Source organism: Trachemys scripta, chromosome 10 (assembly GCF_013100865.1).
Source record: "Trachemys scripta elegans isolate TJP31775 chromosome 10, CAS_Tse_1.0, whole genome shotgun sequence".
In the NCBI taxonomy this organism is placed as follows: domain Eukaryota; kingdom Metazoa; phylum Chordata; order Testudines; family Emydidae; genus Trachemys; species Trachemys scripta.
In genome coordinates this window covers 6,679,682-6,693,616 of record NC_048307.1, presented here as the reverse complement: position 1 = coordinate 6,693,616, position 13,935 = coordinate 6,679,682, and the positions used below count along the sequence as shown (strand labels likewise).

At 41.1% G+C, this 13,935-nt stretch overlaps 1 protein-coding gene across 2 annotated transcripts in view; it reads left to right on the top strand.

The window, feature by feature from the left end:
- PRPSAP2 (phosphoribosyl pyrophosphate synthetase associated protein 2) overlaps positions 1–13,935 on the top strand; it is a 32,662-nt gene that overhangs the window by 5,717 nt on the left and 13,010 nt on the right. Inside the window, exons 1-8 of one of the 2 annotated variants that reach the window (XM_034783953.1) lie at positions 89–240; positions 2,853–2,972; positions 3,635–3,786; positions 5,325–5,377; positions 6,019–6,085; positions 7,199–7,371; positions 8,448–8,563; positions 12,411–12,466. In XM_034783953.1, coding sequence (XP_034639844.1) covers positions 3,668–3,786; positions 5,325–5,377; positions 6,019–6,085; positions 7,199–7,371; positions 8,448–8,563; positions 12,411–12,466 — 584 coding nt within the window. In that variant the 5' untranslated portion in view covers positions 89–240; positions 2,853–2,972; positions 3,635–3,667. Of the gene's footprint in view, positions 1–88; positions 241–2,852; positions 2,973–3,634; positions 3,787–5,324; positions 5,378–6,018; positions 6,086–7,198; positions 7,372–8,447; positions 8,564–12,410; positions 12,467–13,935 lie in introns of those variants that run through there. The other variant, XM_034783954.1, reaches the window with a different exon arrangement.

The following is a 13,935-nucleotide window of genomic DNA, read 5'->3' as shown; positions in this document are numbered from 1 at the left end:
GGGGGGGCGCTGAGGGGAGCAGCGCCCCGCGGCCGCCCCCCAACACTACCCGAGGGGGGGCGCTGAGGGGAGCAGCGCGCCTCGCGGCTGCCCCTGCCCCTCCCCCTCGCACGGCGCCGCCATTTTGCAGCCGGACGGCGAGGGGCTGAGCCAAGCCGCCGCCTCCCCTCCCTCCGCCGGCCGGCTGGGCCGCCGCCTTCTCCCGCGAGCCGGGGGGGCCGGAGTGGCGCTGAACGGCAGGTAAGGGGCTCGGCCACGCCGCCATCTCCGCCTAGGGCGCGCTCCATCCTCCGGCGGGCGGGCGGCTCTTCCCCATCTCCCGGCGCGGGGCAGCTGCTCACCACCGCCGCGGGCGGCCCCGCTCTGCCCCCGGCGTGGGAGGGCCACCGTCACGTCCCCCCTCCCTCGGCGAGGCGGGCACCCCTGGGGCGGCTCGGGTCCAGCCTGCCCCCGCCTCGGGGCAGGTAAGGTGGGGGATGGGTTCATTGCTATTCCCTCTCCTCCCTTCCCCCCACGAGGCGGGCGGGGTGGGGGATGGGTTCATTCCTACTCCCCCCTTCGTGCCTCTGGGTGGGGGATGGGTTCACTAGGCCCCCCCCGCCTCAGGGCGGGTAAGGTGGGGGATGGGTTAATTACTGTACCCTTTCCTCTTCCCCCCCCCCCCCAGGGCAAGAGGGGAGGGGGTGGGGGATGGGTTCATTCCTATTGCCCCCTCCGTGCACCTGGGTAGGTGAAGTGGGGTGGAGGGTGGGTTCATCCCCATTCTCCTCCTCCCCCCAAGGGGAAATCCTGTGGTGGGGGAGTTTCCTTTCCTAGCATAGGAAATAAATGGTAAGCCCTCCAGGGAAGGGAATTTCCTTTGTGTATTTGTAGGCAATGGGTTCCCAATCCCAACTGGGACCTTTGGGTTCTATCATCATGTAAATATTTCCAACTGCAAATGGGGAGGGGGAGTGTGTGTGTGAGGGGCGGGATTAATCCCCAGCCTTCCCCTGGGGTGGGAAGTTCATCTCTGTCCATCATCCTCTATGTAGGAGCAATGAGGGCGGGACCCGATGGCAATGGCTCGTCTCCTTTATGCTCTGGAAGTTGTGATATATTTGGGTGCTTTCTGTCTCCATTCCCTTCTTTCTATCAAAGGGCCCTGAAATCCCCGGGAGTCTAGAATCTGTTGTAAATTGAGGTCAGTTTTCACTGGGGCTCAATCCGACAATGTTACTTTCCACCTGAGTGGGTGTGGTATGTTACTTCATAGCCAAAGCAACACAATAGGAATTGGGGACTCGGGGGAGGTGCTGGGAAGAGAATCTGGGGTAAATGTTCTTTTCTCAAACCTGATCCAAACTTCGAAGATCAGTCTGGATAGAGCCATTGGGTTATGTGTGTGCATAGATATGCACTTGTTTCGAGGCTATGACTTTACTCAAAGTTTTGCCGAATGAGTTGGCAGTAACCCCAACACCTGTTTCAGGATGACCAGGTCAATGTTACCCCCAGATTTACCATCCTGGAACTTGCATTATGCATATACCTATCATTTCCTCCCCTACTTTAGCCCAATTGTTACCTCTGCAGTATACCCTACTGACCTGCAGAACTGGCGCTTCAAAAGCACTCTTGAAAATGTTCCTGTCTTACTAAAAAGTAAGATGTGATCTGAACAATAAATTGGAAGCCAGGAACTCATAACCTTGGGGAAAATCTCTTAACTTTTCAGCCTGGGTTTCCCCATCTATGAAAAATGGATAAGGCCAAGGTTTGAAAAGCATTGCACAAATATTAAGTATTATTGTTTTTAGGCTCACTTTATAGAGAACCCCCAAACTATGACTCTCCTGCTGACATAGCACTGTCCATGCCGATGCTTTTGTCGGTGTAACTTATGTGACTCAGAGGGGCATACCCCAGCGACTTAAGTTGTACTGACAAAAGTGCTAGCATAGACACAGCCTGATAGGCAGGGATTGAAAGGAGCTGAGGTCTGATCTGTCTTATTAACTGAATAGGTGGTTTTTTAAGGTTAGAATTGAGGCACACTCCTGGAGTCTGCTCTACTGTTGTACCTGTTGCAACCTCTCTCTATTAAAAGCTTCTGTGGTATCATGAGCCAGTTTTTGATTTACAGGAACTGAACAGAGTGCTGCACAGTAGTGGAGTGTTTTATTTGTAGGAAATACCCATCCTCTTCTTGGCTCTCAGCTGCTGATGAGCCAAATATAGCTTCTGCATCCTGGACAAACTGAGTAAGAGTAGGTCTAGTTGCAAAGGCTGGTAAAACAGCTTTAATATAGCTGGCAGTGTTTGAATCCAACTGCTGCTTCCATAAATGTGACTAATACACAGTCATTTTTGTGAAACATTTGTGGTAAGGTATGAGATGGAGACATTGGCCTAAGTTAACTTCCTTTGTTTGAGTTATGCTGCTGGTATTGATACGTTCAGTTGACACGCTTTGAAGGTATTGGAGTATTTATATATTAAAAAAGCAAGTTGCTGAGTTTTTAGCAGGGCTTTGGAGCTGTGCTCCAGCTCCAGGCAAAAACCTTCAGCTCCACTGCTCCGGAGCTGCTCCATGCTCCAGTTCCGGGCTCCGCTCCAAAGCCCTGGTTTTTAGCACTTTGTTAATTAAGATTGTACTTATTTTATCTCTATAATGGTGGCTGCAGTTCAGCGTGATACTGTCACTGAAGTGTTCTGTTACCTTGTGGCATAAAAATGTGGTATTACAAACTGGAATAAAGAGTATGGAGAAATCCTGAAGTGATTCATTGATTTTTTGTGTGTGTGCCTTTATTGAATAAAAGTGTCTAAATTGTCTCTTGACGTTTGTTTTCTCTGTGGTGTTTCCATAGGAGCAGTTTTAGTATTGAAGAATGACAGCAGCTACATGACCAAGTGGATGCATTGTACAAGAGGGCATTAGTTATATCTGCCACCTTTATTGAACTCTTCCTTAAGTTCAACCCTTATTTGTAAGTTTATAATTTATTGCAAAATAAGCAAACATATACAGTGCATGTATACGTAGTATATACCAGTGTTTCTCAAACTGGGGCCGCCGCTTGTGTAGGGAAAGCCCCTGGCGGGCCAGGCCGGTTTGTTTACTTGCCCTGTCCGCAGGTCCAGCCGATCGTGGCTCCCGCTGGCCACGGTTCGCCACTCCAGTGGGAGAATGACAATAGCAGAAAGTTAATTAGACAAGCAGATAAAAATGGTAGGCAAACAATCTGCCCTGTCAGATGTAAACTGAGGAAGATGATTAAAAATTATGTAGAATTTGTGATATGATCTGATGGGAGTTTGAAGAAATCATTCTTGGTGCCTTTCTGCTAGATGCTGCCATGAGTGCTGAGAACAAGACGAGGTAGAGAAGACAGGTTCCACTCACACTCCTCATGTTTTGTTGCTGGGTGCACTGTTTAATGCCCAGATCTTTAAAAAGAGTAATGCTTATGTGGCACAAAGGATTGTTGTAAGGATTACATCTTTGTAGTATTGTTCTTTCATTATGTTTTTACCAAACAATTCTGTATGAGGATACAGGAGGATGAATTAGTCTGCAGCCCATATTCAAAGGAAACTTGTTTCTACAGTAAATATTGTAATGCTTAATATGTCTTTTATTTTTTTGCAGTATTTTAGAAGTGGAAAGACAAAGTAGGTTTTGATGTTTTGTGTGGCATCAACTGAAATAGGAGCCATCATGAATATAACAAAGGGTGGGCTTGTGCTGTTTTCAGCTAATTCCAATTCATCATGCACGGAACTATCGAGGAGAATTGCTGAGTAAGTAATATCCAGTGGTTAGTCTTTGCTGCCATCATAGCATGTAGGACATTGGTGCAGGTGGGTTGGGAGTAGAGATCTGTCTTCAGCAGATAAGAATGTTTTGTAAAGTTACTTAGTAAAACTGAGCCATTGTTTGGAAAAATAAAGTTACCTACAAGGTACACAGTCAGTACAATAAATCTTTGTTCCTAATCAACTAAACTTGCATCTCTGAAAATAAATATTATAAATGTCTGTTTTAAGCTATCATTGTAAAGAATTAATTAGGGAACTGTGCCCCAGGGCAGTCTGTAGTACATGTAATAAAGGCGTTAACCGTGAAGCTCAGTATAGCAAGCTGGGAGAGGTTTGTTGTTGGCACCTTGCCCTGACATCCATAGCATTTAACAACTACATGTAGGGTAGTATGGCCCGACAAGCCTTTTTTCATTACTGTGGGACATGCAAATTAGAGAACACGATTTCCAGCAATAGGTAGTCAGTGTCAGTACCTCACCTAAAATCTTTATAGTACTTGAATTTTGAAAAGATACTGTGTAATTTATTCACTATTTAATTTATTCACCAAATAACAAAGAAAACGTTTAAGCTCGGCCTGTTCGTTTTGCAAGCTGTGAAAGGCCACATTAATATTGTTTAGGAGACGTAAGTTACAAAGGTTTTTATTTGGATAGTGATAAATAATCCTATATGTTAGAAAAATCCATTGTTTTCTCATTCCATATGTACTATGGCTTTGTTAGTTATCAAGGCTTGTCCTTTCTGCTCAATACAAATTTATTTAGATGTTGAGGATTTTTAGTATAAAGTGCGCTAATAGCTTTGGCAGAGCTATTATGTCTTGAATAAATTTATATCCTACTTCATGACCATAGGCGTGCAAGATACTTTTAGAAATATCAGACATGACAGGTTACTTCCCTACAGTCTAAATTAGACATGACCTAGGAAGGACAGACAAGAAGGGTGCTGAGGGAAGGCTGAGGTTACACAGTGTTTTTGGATGTGGGGATATTTGTGCATCATTCATGCTGTTAGTCCCTTTTTAGTAATTGGCTTTTCTATGCTAATACAGACATATTAAACCATAGTTTAACCTTCAAAAGCTTATTAACTACACCTTTGTCTGCTCTTGCCCTCATTTCACCTCTTCTCCAGTCTTGATGGGAAATTTCACTGGGAAAGGACCTATCTAAACTCAGTCTTGTAAAGCCTCATGCACATCTGTGACACCATGAAGATGATAATGATGAGAAACTTGTTGCATAATTTCTAAAATAATTCCAAGTTATATGTTCTTGTTCATTGGTGGTTTTTTTTACATTGTTTTTATTTGTGGACAGGCTTAGATCAACCTGTAATGTAACTCTTGTAAAATGTAAATTTGTGAGAAATCTCATAGTAAAACATTTGTTCTGTGATTTACGAAGTGTAGATTTGTACAGTGTTATGAACATTGGGTTGGGCTTCTTCTTTATTCTGGTTTCCATTCCCTTTGATGTAATGTACTGATTTTTGCTTTTCTTTTTCTTCAGTCGCTTGGGGGTAGAGATGGGCAAAGTTCAGGTTTATCAGGAGCCAAACAGAGGTGAGCATTTAATGGTTAAATAAACCTCTCATTCTGCCTCTATGGGAGACAGTATATTACCTAACCCTCCTTAGAATTTATTTACAGAAAAGCGAAGCACCACTACTCACATTTGTGTTCTCTCATACGCGTGAACTTTCACCTCTCCTCTTCCTGCCTTCTGAGGACTGTCACTCTTCCAGACCACCTATTTTTATATGTGATCACTAGCATATATCTCTCTCACACACACACACACACTGTCGTATGCTGTCTCTCTCCAATTAGTTTTTTTTATATTGTTCCTTCATCCTCATTAAATGCTAGTATTGTCATGGTGCAATATTATTGGTCAGAGGGTTCATTTATGTAGCCAACATCATCACCTTCTTTAGATCCCAAAGGATACATTTTCAAGTCCTCATGTGGGAACTTATCACATGACTCACGTTATCGTTAGTGGGAGTTGTGCACCTAATGCACACAAGTCTGTAAACTTGACCATGAGTATTGTCTTCAATATGGCTATTCTCTTTCAGTTTGAAGATGGAGAAATTATTTATTTTTTAGATTTGTCTATAGCGTATGACGACCTCATGGAGTAATTCCATGAAGTCCTGTTGTATGTTTCTTAAATCTTGGTATGTTTCTCTTCTTGGCAGAAACAAGGGTGCAGATTCAAGAATCTGTGAGAGGAAAAGATGTCTTTATCATCCAAACAGTTTCAAAGTGAGTAACAACTAACACATATTCTAAAGAAACTAGAACAGGAGTACTTGTGGCACCTTAGAGACTTAGTCTCTAAGGTGCCACAAGTACTCCTGTTCTTTTTGTGGATACAGACTAACACGGCTGCTAATCTAAAGAAACTAGAGTAGTTTCTGACATGGTTTATCTTTAAGAATTCTTTTGTCTTAGGTTTTCTTTTTTTGTACATATGAGAGATTCACAGATGGGCCAGTTGGTCTCTGTGATTTAAAAGGTGTGTATGTAGGGGACCGTCTTATAATCTGACCGTTTACTTTGTTTATATTCAGATGAATCTGGATTTTGCTCTATGGGTTTCTGCATTCTTTTGCAATGTACACTCTGTTCCTTACTTTGTTCTCTTTAAAATCTTGTTGTGATCGACTACCCTGAGTGCAGCACCACTTAATGCTTTTAAATGTGGGAGCACTCTCTTCAAAGCAAATGGCTCGTGTGACTCATTAAGCAACATAATAATTGTATGTTCTCAAGAACATACACCGCTCTACAATTCAAAGGCATACTTCTAGTTTCTGACAGCAGCAGAAATGATGGGACTGGTTTACCTGATGATCAGTCCTTCCATGTTAATATATGCCACTCAATCTTTTTCTTTAGAGACAGGAGATAGGATGTTAGTTGCTAAATATTTAAAGCCTAGTGTTGGCCAAGGCATATTTTTGGCCAAAATAATAGGAGAATGTATTATGGGAATCTAAAACTGTTAGTCCTGTCCGTAGTGAGAACGTATTTACTCAATTTTTATCTTGTGGTGCAAAGATGTGGGAGACAAATTACAATGTAGACCTTATTTCAGCAACATGTTGTGCTGATACGGTCCTGAAAATGTCTTTCTAAACGATGAGGTTGGTGAACAAGCAATGGGAGAAAAAATTATGAAGTATAGTCCTAGTGAGAAATTAAAATAGTATGTCAAGTCCAATGGCCTACCTAGGGTGCATATTTGGATTCCTTATAGGGATATTTCAATTGCTAGTTTTTCTTCAAGTCCCTTGAAGCAGATGTAGGTATCACATTGAATTCAGCTAAAGGATATTTATGCGTGGATACAGAACTAGAAACTTCTCATTCCAGGGATGTGAATACTACGATCATGGAACTCCTGATCATGGTGTATGCTTGTAAAACCTCCTGTGCCAAAAGCATTATTGGAGTGATTCCCTACTTCCCATACAGCAAGCAGTGCAAGATGAGGAAAAGGGGCTCCATTGTCTCTAAATTACTGGCTTCGATGATGTGCAAAGCTGGTAAGAATGCAGGATATTGTGAAATAATCAGGGCATGGTGGGCTTCTGATGTCATATTTAACTTCTAGGCAGCTGTGTGCATTAAACTGGGAACTTTAATAAGAAATAGCTATAAAGATTTTAGCAAGAGGAAATTTTAAACCCTAGAGAGGAAAATCCAACGTAAAAGCAATACAAAGTGGTGAGTGAAATGCTGCATTAAAAACGAGCACGTCTTTATAACATCCATTGCAGAGTCCATGCCAAGCTGAGTTGGTGAGATAAGTCTGCTGGAATTCCTGCTATCCTGGAAGGTGGGGTTCCTTTGCTGTGATACTGCTGCTGGGTCCCTTCTCTCCCTTCCTAACTCTCTCTTGGGCAGTTGTATTTCTGTCAATTTCTCTCTTACCTCTCTGTTGGGTGATCCCACTTACACCTACTTTTAAGGTGGCATCTGAGAATGGGATAAACTCCCCTGATTCCTCCGGGGCAACCACCTGCCTGCTCTTTCCCATGGCATCTGTCCTGGGAGCATGTGGACGGTTATAATGAACACTTCATAGATATGCTGTGTAATTGTGCAGTCTGGTCTTGTAGATTTAATTAAATTTTGATTCTCATTTCATGGGAAGAAGTGTGGGGATAATTGGAATTTGGGATTGGGAGTCAGGAGTTCTGAGTTATAATCTCAGCTCTGTCACAATCTTACTGTGTGACCGTGGGCAAATGACTTTAATCTCTGCCTTAATTTCTTCAAATGTGGAAAGAAGGTGGCACTTATCTATGTTATGGGGGTGTTGAGAATTTTAGTCAATTTTTTAAATTGCTCTGAGGGCTTTGGTAAAAGGTACCATAGAAATGCAAAGTACTCCTATTTATTTGATACCCCATAAACCTTAATGGGAGATTTATTTACCATGTGTACTGCAATAAAAACTATAATATTATTTTGTTCTAGTGCAACAGAATATTCATGTTCTAAACAGCCTTTAATGAAAACTACAGGAGGAGTAAATTTGGTATCTACAGATAATATTTAGGTTTGTCCTGCTTGTTTTTCATGCAGTGGCTTTTAAGTGTCACTCTCTTTTTCAAAGGTCTAACTCACCTCATTACAATGGATTTACATCAGAAGGAAATACAGGGGTTCTTTAATATTCCGGTTGATAATTTGAGAGCCTCTCCATTCTTGCTTCAGTACATTCAAGAAGAGGTGAGCAAGGCCTGCTAATGTGTATGAGAGTTGTCATTTCAATGTTGTATTTCAGGTTATCCCTACAGTTGTTGGGTTTAGAACACCAGTAAAGATACTATCAAGTGAAATTTAGTACTTTTTTTTTAAGTCTGTTGAAGAGAGGAGGAATCTCATTTTTTTGAGAGTTTTAAAATGGTAGGTTTTTTGTTTTTTCTACTCTTGTCATCAACATTCTTCCCACTCTATAGTCACTAAAATAAAAAGTTAGGAGTAGGGATCTTTAATTGTGAAAGTATAAATGTTAATTGAGGACATTTAATACAATTAGAATAGATCAGACTAAAGATCACCTAGGCAGCATTGTCTAATGATGAGAACAGATGACTGGTAGTCAAGAGACCTTGATCTGTTGTCTGCTGATCAGCTACCTACTTGGAGTGTGGGATTTTGGGAAACTGAACTTCTGTACCCCAATTTCTCCATTGTAAAATGGGTATTGCCCTCTTCTATAAAGTGCTAAGAGACTTGTGAATGTAAAGTGCTGTTTTAGTGAAAAATATTTATTGTAACATCCTACTGCTGTCAGTGGTTAATACCCAATGCTTTGGAAGAACATGAATGCTTCCCACCCTAAAACACACACATAGCTAACCTGTCAAATGGAGGGCACTCGTCAACCCAAGGGATTGTTTTATATAGGTATAGCTTTCGTCTGTACTAAAAACTCCATGATGCACTTTTGTTATGACATTATTTTAAACTGGTGTGGGGAAGTTTGGCAAATTTATGGCAGTGATTGTTTCTCAGCCAGTGGTTAGCTGGTTATATATGTTTGGCATTAGTAAAATTTTCTCAAGTTAAGATGGCAATAGTATAAAACTCATCTGCAGGTTTTTGGAAACTGGCAAACTCCTGGGGGAAGAGGGGTTGGGGTTGGATATTTAGAAGGTGTTTTTCTTATTTCACTTCCTTTATCTTTTCTCTGCTTCATAGAACGACTTACAGGAAAGTAAGCTAACTAAAAGGACCTGACATACTTGGTTTCCCAGGATTTAGGCACACTTAGTGCCTTCTAGCCAATCCAGAGTTCTATGTTATATGTGTATCTCTTCATCAAATGGTCATGTTACACTGATCAGGAAGAACTTAATATATCATCTACATTTCATGATTACCAAATATGCTCTGGATGTCATGCATTTTGAATACTACAGTCTGCTAAATATTTGTTAGTATCTTTAATGGGATGTATTGAATAGTGTGAAACAAGTTCAACTTGATAAGAATGGAGATTATTTACAAAGAACTTAAACCATAGGTCAAATTGTAAAGTTTGGGAGCTGCTGGTGGCCATTCCATGATAATTTCCTGCCCAGATGCTATGAGAATCGAAGATGAAATTGGATTTTCTTCACCCCAGGATACCCATTAGTTGGATACTATGTGGCATAAAGTCTTCATGGGCTTCATGTTTGTGTATATGTCTGAGCATGCTTATTTAGTGAACATTTCATATCACCTTCACACACTGTATAGCTTGCACATTAGATGTTAGTGACTTATCATAATTCTCTGCTGCTAGGAGTTGCCAGTGCCCATATTTTAAGTGTTGAAGGGCATTGTTGAACAGTTCCAGGTTGTTGACTTAGCTTTTGCATAAACTGAGTAATGGAAATCACCTTTGGAGATTTGGCAGTTAAAAATGAGACAATCATGTTTGACCAGAAATAGAGCCTTCAATATGTTAAATGGCATGCCCTACCTTGTCCATACCTTGCATTGTATGTCTCTTTCATATGGCCTGTCTAATTTTACAAGGTCTGTAAGCCCATTGCTTCTTATCTATCCTCAGTGGTTAAGAAAAACAATTTTTCTCCCTCCTCCTTGTAACAGCCTTTTATGTACTTGAAAACTTACTTGTACTTATCATGTCCCCCCTCAGTCTTCTCTTTTCCAGGCTAAACAAACCCAATTTTTTCAATCTTCCCTCATAAGGCATGTTTCTAGACCTTTAATCATTTTTGTTGCTCTTCTCTGGACTCTCTCCAATTTGTTCACATCCTTCCTGAAATGTGGCGCCCAGAACTGGACACAATAGTTGAGGCCTAATCAGCGCAAAGTAGAGCGGAAGAATTACTTCTCGTGTCTTGCTTACAAAACTCCTGCTAATACATCCCAGAATGATGTTTGCTGTTTTTGTAATGGTGTTACATTGTTGACTCATATTTAGCTTGTGGTCCACTATGAACCCCAGATCCCTTTCCACAGTACTCCTTCCTAGGCAGGCATTTCCCATTTTGTATGTGTGCAGCTGATTGTTCCTTCCTAAGTGGAGTACTTTGCATTTGTCCTTATTGAATTTCCTCCTGTTTACTTCAGACCATTTCTCCAGTTTGTCCAGATCATTTTGAATTTTAATTCTGTCCTCCAAAGCACTTGCAATCCCTCCCAGCTTGGTATCGTCCGCAAACTTTATAAGTGTACTCTCTATGCCATTATCTAACTCATTGATGAAGATATTGAACAGAACGGGACCCAGAACTGATCCCCGTGGGACCCCACTCATTATGTCCTTCCAGCATGACTGTGAACCACTAATAACTACTCTCTGGGAATGGTTTTCCAACCAGTTTTGCACCCACCTTATAGTAGCTCCATCTAGATTGCATTTCCCTAGTTTATTTATGAAAAGGTCATGCGAGACAGTATCAAAAGCTTTACTAAAGTCAAGATATACCATGTCTACTGCTTCCCCGCTATCCACATGTTCTAGCTTGGGGCGGAGGAGGATTTTCCTTGCAAAGGTGTCCAGGCATCTGAACTGTGGGGCAGGGAGCCTCTGTGCTATCAGTGACTCCTCTTCCCTATTGGACCCAGGCATCATGAAAGAGGAAGCTGCCTGATTTAAATGTGGAGGGGACAAGACCTGAACTCGAGGGGAGGGGGGATGGTAGATCAGGTCATGGACCCTGGGATTGGAGGAAGACGGGACTGAACAGGGAGAAGGAATTGGGATGGAGGGGGAGAGTAGATTGAGATCCAGAACCAGTGGTGAAGAGGGGAAGAGAGAGAATTGATAAGGAGCCAAGGTCTGGGGGGAGAACTGGGACTGGCTGGGGAAAGATACTGGAACAAGGAGCCATGGGTGGGGGTAAGAACACTGAGATTGGACAAGGCGCCTGAGGTGGGAGCCAGTGGGGATGGAGAACAGGGATGTGGAGAGAGGGGGAAGAAAGAGACTGCAAATGGGTGGAAGTGGGACTGGCTAAGTGTGGAGAATGGAACTCGGATGAGAAGACAAGGGTGGGGAAGAGACCAGACTGGGGCAAGTTATGCTTGGGAGGAGTGAGCAGAAGAATTTGTGCCCACTAGATCACACTCCCCTCCAGAACCTGAAATAGATTCCTGAGTCTCACGATTCCTCTGCTGTCAGCAAATAACTGCGAAACCCTCTGGTTAAGATTCCCATCCCACTTTAGTGCTGGTCCACATAAGACGACAACCTACTACTGCTATCAGTTATTCTGTTTGATCAAGTGGTAGTGGTCTGTGGAGTGGATGTAAATATTCCATCCCTGCTGATGATCCATATGGGTTTCAGTATGATGCCACATGATGGAACTTGGGTTTTTTCAGTTTGTTTTTAAAAATGTAGGAAATTACACCCGGAAAACAACATTAAAAGAATATTTTTAAGGTTGTAAAATCTAGGCATTCAAAGCTAGGGTTATTTGCTTAAACTTGAAGTATTTGATACTTTAGATATTTTTTTAAATTCTTAAAAATTTAAAATTATCTGTGGCTCTTAATGAGCTTAAATTTCCATAAAAGATATGACATAGTTGATCTCTGTTGTTTGCTACAGATCCCAGATTACAGGAATGCTGTGATCGTGGCCAAATCACCTGCATCTGCAAAGAGGTGAGTAAGATCTACTCTCTTTGATTGGAGCAAGCAATCTGTAACTAACATAGTCCCTGATTTTTAGCATTAAGTTCAGGGCACTGTCATATGAAATGAGAGACTCAAAATGAAGGACTCAGATGACCAATTTATTTATACATGAAACTTTCCGTATTGTTTCAGTAGTCAGTATTGCTGATACTAATAATTTACAGCATGTGCAGTTAACATTGGGTCCACGTGGGCATAGAATACTTGGGAAATCATTGTGGCCTCAATGACTAGTTTTTCAGTGAAGCTTTATTCAAAATATTTGAAGTTTTACCAATGTGTGTGGAGCTATATGTGTATGTATGAATATATAGAAACTGTTTCTATATGTTGTTTATTACATCTGAATCTCTATCCCAATGTGGGACTTGAAGTCAACGTGAAGGGGATAAATAAAAAGCATAGTTGTATAAAGGAACACTGTCAAGGTTGGCAGGCTAAAAACATAGCTTCTCCATCTTCTGCCAAATCTGTAGAATGAAATATTTTTCTGATGACTAAAGTATGGACAAAAATAACTGATCCACTACCTAATGCACATTGCTGTTTCTCAGACTTTCTGCTTTACTCTTCTTTTTTTTTTTTTTTTTTTTTTTTAATATTGCAAGCAGTCAGTTGAATGTTCGTGAAATTGTCCATATCTCAGTATCTTTCTTCTAATATTTAAGATATGGCCTTCAGCCTCTTCCAGTTTTATTATAACTTCATTGCTGTTTTAGAAGGTCTTTTAAAAATTGAAAGCATGAAAAAGTGAATCCAACAACGGAAAAACAGAGTGTTTAGCATTCTAAAAATATTTTAGGAACTTTTATTACATTTAAACATGTATTTATATTTAAATATCTATGGTTTAAAATTTCAACTATGGATGAAGAACAATGGCAAGGCAAATATGACAACTCCAGTGGTCCAAAATTGTTGCTTAATGTGATCATGATTTAGAAAGTGACTGAGCAAATCCTAAATATAGAGAGTTTATTCTCTAGTCTGGCTGAAGTGTGCAGGGTCCAGGGCAAACTTTCTCTTCTCATTGAGATTAGTATTTTATCATGTTAACATGCTTGTTAAGTAATCATCATTGATTTCTGGTTTTGTTTGTTTATGGCTATCTATCCCTCTGCTCTCTGATGGAATTTCACTCCTTTAAGAAGCTGATAAGAAGTTGGATGATAGTTTAAGAATTAATGGTGGCTTTTCTGCAATGACAACTAATTACTTGTGGAAGCGTTACCTAGACTTTTATATCCGGTATTATGACTTTGTTAGTAGGAAACATTTGTTTTGTAACAAATCAGAACAGTTTCTAACTGGTGGCAGTGTACTACAAAAAACGATTTCGTTTTTTATCTAGCAGTATTCTTCATATGAACTAAATATTCCACTACTTGTGTTAAATATCTCTTTAATCTGCCTTCTATGTGACAGATGCTATATAA